This window comes from Sinocyclocheilus grahami, unplaced genomic scaffold (assembly GCF_001515645.1).
Source record: "Sinocyclocheilus grahami isolate Dianchi unplaced genomic scaffold, SAMN03320097.WGS_v1.1 scaffold2049.1, whole genome shotgun sequence".
In the NCBI taxonomy this organism is placed as follows: domain Eukaryota; kingdom Metazoa; phylum Chordata; class Actinopteri; order Cypriniformes; family Cyprinidae; genus Sinocyclocheilus; species Sinocyclocheilus grahami.
This window is the reverse complement of record NW_015507228.1, coordinates 37,927-44,489: the sequence shown is the minus strand read 5'-3', so window position 1 is coordinate 44,489 and position 6,563 is coordinate 37,927. Positions and strand designations below refer to the sequence as shown.

Here is a 6,563-nt window from a genome sequence, read left to right as displayed (position 1 = left end):
GTTTACACAAATATGTATATATCAAGTTCTTGAATTAATTTCCATCACACATTTATGAATGATATTACATGTATTTATGGATCGTTGAATCTGCATTTGCAAATCATCACACATGCGTGGACTGCTTTGAATTTGTGTGTGGTATTTTTTCCTGGCAGGTTAAGATTCATAAATATCTTTTTTTGGAGGATGTTCCGTTCAGCCAATCGCGGTGAGCTTTTAATCCACCAATCAAAACACTCTTTACTGAACATACTCAAGAAGCTCAACGCTGCGCTTGTAGTGTGCATTGTTTCTATGATCGGGTCCGTATGTGGGATGTAAAGACATTTTAATGGGTACTCTTTTTATTAGCACCTGATTACAATTTCTACAAAATCACATTATGATTTATATCGTTCGCACAAAATACAGCTACCCGGTTAGCCTGCTGTCTTATACACCAAAGTTGCACATACCCTGTTTATTCAGCCTTATTCAGTATTATTCGTAACATTTACAAGTACAAAACATACACTTTTGTACGTTTTTATTAATACTAATACGTACAGTTTAGACGTATTTCAACGTTTAAAACATACAAATCGCTACGTACTTTTAGCTAAAAAACATACAAATATTTACGTATCTTTTATATCATCAAGATATTCGTATCAATGCATTTTTATCAATAAGCAATTTAGATTTTTAGACCCCTTAACCTGCCCCCAAACCTTAACCTACCCATTTTATAGCGATATATAAAGGATATACAACTCAAATTACCGAAATACGCAGGAAAATAAATTTTTTTGTAACAATATAGCATTAAAATATATTTATAGTCGCTAATTCCACTCCTACCTATAAGCCTAAATATTTCTGTACAGTATAAAAAACATGACAGACAGATAAATGCAATTACAATCATTTATTTATTGCAAAAATGTCAAAAGCAGCACTAAAAGTAATCCAAATGACGATGCGTTGCACCCGCAGTCCTCTCTGGCGGAATACAGTAGGTTTGTGTGATCCAGAGCAGAATTTATGTTGTTAATCGCTGAAAATATTATCCAGATAATTTCCCCGATCCACTCCGTGAACTCGTGAAGGAACGCGCGCATCATTCAAACCCACTCCCCCAGAAACACGGCATGTCGCAATCTGTGACGAATGCAGGCGAGAGCCAATGAGCGTTCGATTATCCTGCCGTAAAACCTGCCGTTTGAAGCAGCAACATTTGAGCGCATCAGACAGCGTGGGCTTTGCTGCTTACGGTCTCTGGACTCGCTGCTCGAAAAAGGCTTGGATTTGGGTCTGTTCCTCGTTAATAATGCAATTGAAAACAAGGTCATTCATATGACAACTAAAAACTAATAAAATTAATGCCGCGATATCAATATTCATAAGGATTCATTTTTAGGCGTCGTCAATACGTCAGTTTTGTACGTTTAGATGCTGAAAATACGTCAGTATTGTACGTTTTAGTGCCTGTAAAAACGTAAGTAAATGTACAGTAACTTTTGATCAGGCATTAAAAACAGCTACCACCACCGAAGGGAGATTTCAAACACACAAGCGAAGAGATTCAGCACGGAGGATGAAAACCACTCAACGAGTGATTAAAGTCGATTTTTTATCTGATGGCATTTTCTTATTATTAAAGGTTGTTTTAGTTAATTAAGTGTGCAGTGTTACAAAGTTGTTAGTCCATGCCAGCTTTCTTATATTATAACTGGTGTTTGTAGGAACACTTTAGTAATCACAGGATGAATGGGCGATAAACAATCAGTAAAACTACGATTTCGATGCTAAACTATTGCATAATTTTAAATGCGATTTGTAGTCAGTGGGTTCTAAAGTTACGAAAATGCCATCAGATAAAAAAACGACTTTAATCACTCGTTGAGTGGTTTTCATCCTCCGTGCTGAATCTCTTCGTTGTGTGTGTTTGAAATCTCCCTTCGGTGGTGGTAGCTGTTTTTAATGCCTGATCAAAAGTTACTGCGAACCTGATACTACTACTAACAACAACAACAGAACACATTACATAATTGTTGTTATTAAATGAAATATCTGGACATTTAACACCTATTTGATAACATTACAGATTGAGCAACTTTGGTGTATAAGACAGCAGGCTAACCGGGTAGCTGTATTTTGATATTTAAAAAGATATTTATGAATCTTAACCTGCCAGGAAGGTCTCAAAAATACCACACACAAATTCAAAGCAGTCCACGCATGTGTGATGATTTGCAAATGCAGATTCAACGATCCATAAATACATGTAACATCATTCATAAATGTGTGATGGAAATTAATTCAAGAACTTGATATATACATATCTGTGTACACATTTTAAATTTATTTAGGTCATATTTATGAATTTTGTTTAAATATTAATGTATTCTTTTTTAGGCCGATCTGGCTCCATAGAAAGTTTTTCGGCCTGATGAGACCTATATGTGTATGAATTTTGGTGAGTGTAGATCAACGGGACAAGACCACAGGAACCAGATGAGTCCTCTGCACAATCTGACTTTGCTGCAGCCTGGAACTGAACTGCTGGTTTCGTCTGGTCAGAGGAGAACTGGCCCCCCGACTGAGCCTGGTTTCTCCCAAGGTTTTTTCTCCATTCTGTCACCGATGGAGTTTTGGTTCCTTGCCGCTTGCTTAGTTGGGGACACTTCATTTCCAGCGTTATCGTTGACTTGATTGCAAATGATTGCACAGATACTATCTAAACTGAACTGAGCTGGATGTTGACATCACTGAATTCAATGATGAACTGTCTTTAACTGAAACATTAGTGTTTACTATTGTCACTTTGCATTATTGACACACTATTTTCCTAATTAATGCTGTTCAGTTGCTTTGACACAATCTGTATTGTTAAAAGCGCTATATAAATAAAGGTGACTTGACTTGACATTTACTCCTCACTCAACAGCCCTTCCCGGACAGCAGTGTTGCCAGATAAAAACAAAATGAATAAATAAATAAAATGCCAAAAGGGCTATATACGGCTACACGCCTATTAGATTACAAAGGACATAATAGTTGTGCAGAAAACATGTCCTTTATTAATTTTACCACCGCAACAAATGTGTAGAACTAATAATCTAATATCTGTATACTATTATCATCACCTTCTATTGCTCCTATATTAAATATAAGTGTAGAGTTGTTGCATATGACGGCATATCTTTCCAAATGTAAATAGATATTAAGCAAAAACATAAGAAATGAAGTGTAGCAGTGTAGCATTAACTAGAGGGATGTGGCAACCCGCAGCGCGCGCTCCATGTGTTAGCTCAGCACTAGCCTGCATGCTGCTCATCTGATATAATCAGACAAAACACGGGACTTTAACAAACATATATATATATCGTTCGCCATTGATCGAAATGGCAGCGATTGCAGTGCCAGAAAACACCAGAGTCTTTCTTCTGGACATTGAAGGGACCACGACGCCCATCACGTTTGTCAAGGTAAGAGCTCACAGAGAAGATAGACGAGCACAGATCAGACTCGGTATGTCCCGTGGTTTATTGTGATATCGCTTGCATGCAGGAAATCCTATTCCCCTTCATCAGAGAGAATCTGGAGGAGTATCTGTCTGCTCACTGGGAGGAGGATGAATGCAAACAAGACGTGCATCTGCTCAAGAAACAGGTCAAACACACCGTTTATCTTATTTTTACATAGGAATAGTCACTGTTTTTAAAAATGCGCATTATTTCCATTTGTATTAACACACTGTACTGCAAAACGGGTGCAACTTTTAGTTCTCAATCGTTTGCATTAAGGGAAATATAATAAAACACCTTCAACCCCTCGTAGACCTTCTGAAGACATATTGACAGAAGTGAAACTCTTGAATCTGTGCTGGTAAAACAGTCATGCAATGGTGTTTGGACCTGTAACATGGTAATGCAATGTTGTGCAATGGAAAAAATGCATGCAAACTAAGTCTGGGACAGATACCAATAGACAGTGTAGTGCATAGGGCTGTGAAATATTGCATATCGCTACTGCTTGCAATATTTGGGGCCATGAACAAAAGACAAAGAGAGACTCACTCACTGCTCTTAACTAAATAACTTTTGTAGCTTAAATAAGAATCAGTGCATATTGAATTAAACACTAAGCAGTGTTTTATTTTTCCTTTTTATTATTCAGCTCCTAACTCATGTTAAAATTACTATTATGTAATGCTCGAGTAAAACACTACCATTCACTTACATTAGAATCAGAATCAGAATGAGCTTTATTCACCACTTAAGTGTGCGCAAACACAAGGTTTGTGGTTTTACAGGAGCTCTTGTGCATATTGAATTAAACACTAAGCAGTGTTTTATTTTTCCTTTTTATTATTCAGCTCCTAACTCATGTTAAAATTACTATTATGTAATGCTCGAGTAAAACACTACCATTCACTTACATTAGAATCAGAATCAGAATGAGCTTTATTCACCACTTAAGTGTGCGCAAACACCAGGTTTGTGGTTTTACAGGAGCTCTTGATACATACAGGTGCATCTCAATAAATTAGAATGTCGTGGAAAAGTTTCCTCCAGACAACACACAGACAAAGTACAAATATAGAATACAAAATACACTGCTGTTCAAAAGCTTAGGGTCATTAAAATCGTTTATTCTCGAATATTTTTTTAATTAATATTTTTGAGATTTTGTTCCAGCAGTACAAACAGAAAACAAATATATCCATATAAGGTGTACACAATAGAGAGGAAAAATAAATAAATACATAAAATAATCAAATGAAAGAAATGGATTACAGGGGAACAGATGGGTTACAGGGGCAGAATAATTCATTTGAATAATTAATTAAATTATTTATTAATCAAGGACAAATTAAATTGATCAAAAGTGACAGTAAAGACTTTTAAAATAGAGAAAATATTTCTATTTCAAATAAATGCTGCTATTTTGAACTTTGTATTCATCACAGAATCTTAAAAAAAAAGTTTCCATTAAAATATTAAGCAGCACAAATGTTTTCAACATTGATAATAATCAGAAATGTTTCTTGAGCAGCAGATCAGCATATTAGAATGATTTCTGAAGATCATGTGACACTGAAGACTGGAGTAATGATGCTGGAAATACAGCTTTGATCACAGGAATACATTACATTTTAACATATATTCACATAGAAAACAGTCATTTTAAACTGTAATATTATTTTACAATTAATCAAATAAATGCAGCCTCGGTGAGCACAAGAGTCTTTCAGACATTTAATAAATCTTACCGACCCCAGGCGTTGGATTGATAGTGTAGCTGTTGTAATCTCATTGTATAGCTGCTGTTGTCACTAGATGCAGTAACAGAGAGTTATGTTGTAGTGTTGCTGTGGTTTTGTGGCAGGGTGTACCCGGATGTGGTTCCAGCCATCAGATGCTGGAGGCGTGGAGGTCTGAAGGTCTTCATCTACTCTTCAGGAAGTGTGGAGGCGCAGAAGCTGCTCTTTGGCTATTCTGTCGAAGGCCATCTCTTAGATGTAAGCTTGATCTGTTCGATTCGAAGCACTGTTTAGACGGGGTTCGTTTTCTTTCTTGTGCTGCTCACACCAGATTCGGATCTCTTTAGTAGTCTCTATTAGTGCTGTGTTCAAAATATCGATACAACGATGTATCGTCACCGAGATTTGACGATACGAGTATTGATACAGCTGGCCCTGTATCGATACTGTGGCATGTGTGCAGCAGTGGACCACGCTTAATTTTACAACGTTTAAAATTGAGTAGAAAAGTGCGAGGTTTCTAAAAAAGAATGAATAGAGCATCTGTTAATAATCTGGCCGCAGAGGAACACAACGGGGTTGCCGGATATAAAGAGACGTAATCCCCAAAACAGAGCTTTACACTTGCGCAGTACGGAAATATCTGCTAAACGTGCTACTTATCTTTGTCAACCTGGCAACCCTGTGCTCACGCACTCTCTCTCCACTGGATAAACGCGCTTGCTTTCTGAAAACACCGCTTAGCTTGCAGTTTAGTTATCTCCACTTCAAGTCTATTCTCAGAAAAGTGTGATTCATCAACTGTTCATTTATGAAAGAGAGAACTCAGAGGCTGTGTATGTATGAATTACCACCGTTTTGCCGTGTTTCTCTATTAACAGTGAAGCTGTGGCTTTAATTCCTTTAGAAACAATGATGCTACCAGCTCCTTGTTGAGAAAGATAATGTAGCTCTTGAGCGATTAAGCTATTTAGTTGATAAAACTGCGGGGCGGCGCTAAAAAGTTTGTTCCTGAATGTCTGAGTGCGGCCGCAACGTGATCGGTGTGAGTGACTGCACTTGACATCAAACTGCTTCTGTTTCACACAAATGCTGGCACAGACGTGCATGTTCGGCTAGAGTCGCTCTGAACTCGTGCATCTTCGGAAGCAGAGCTGCGCAGAAACTTAAAAAAAATGTTGTGCACACCGCCACGCGAAACGACGTCGCGCGCACTCAAAGCGAACTTGCGGACGCGGCGAGTATAAATCAGCTTTGAGCGTGTGTGTGCGTTAGAGACAGTGAAGACAGCGCGTTAGTTTAGAACTCTTCT

At 37.6% G+C, this 6,563-nt stretch overlaps 1 protein-coding gene across 1 annotated transcript in view; it reads left to right on the top strand.

Annotated features, from left to right (window-relative positions):
• The first annotated feature begins 3,889 nt into the window (after window positions 1-3,889).
• Window positions 3,890-6,563, top strand: part of LOC107573845 (enolase-phosphatase E1-like) — a 5,528-nt gene continuing 2,854 nt past the window's right edge. Inside the window, exons 1-2 of the mRNA XM_016260293.1 lie at window positions 3,890-3,912; window positions 5,377-5,509. Coding sequence (XP_016115779.1) covers window positions 3,890-3,912; window positions 5,377-5,509 — 156 coding nt within the window. The remainder of the gene's footprint in view (window positions 3,913-5,376; window positions 5,510-6,563) is intronic.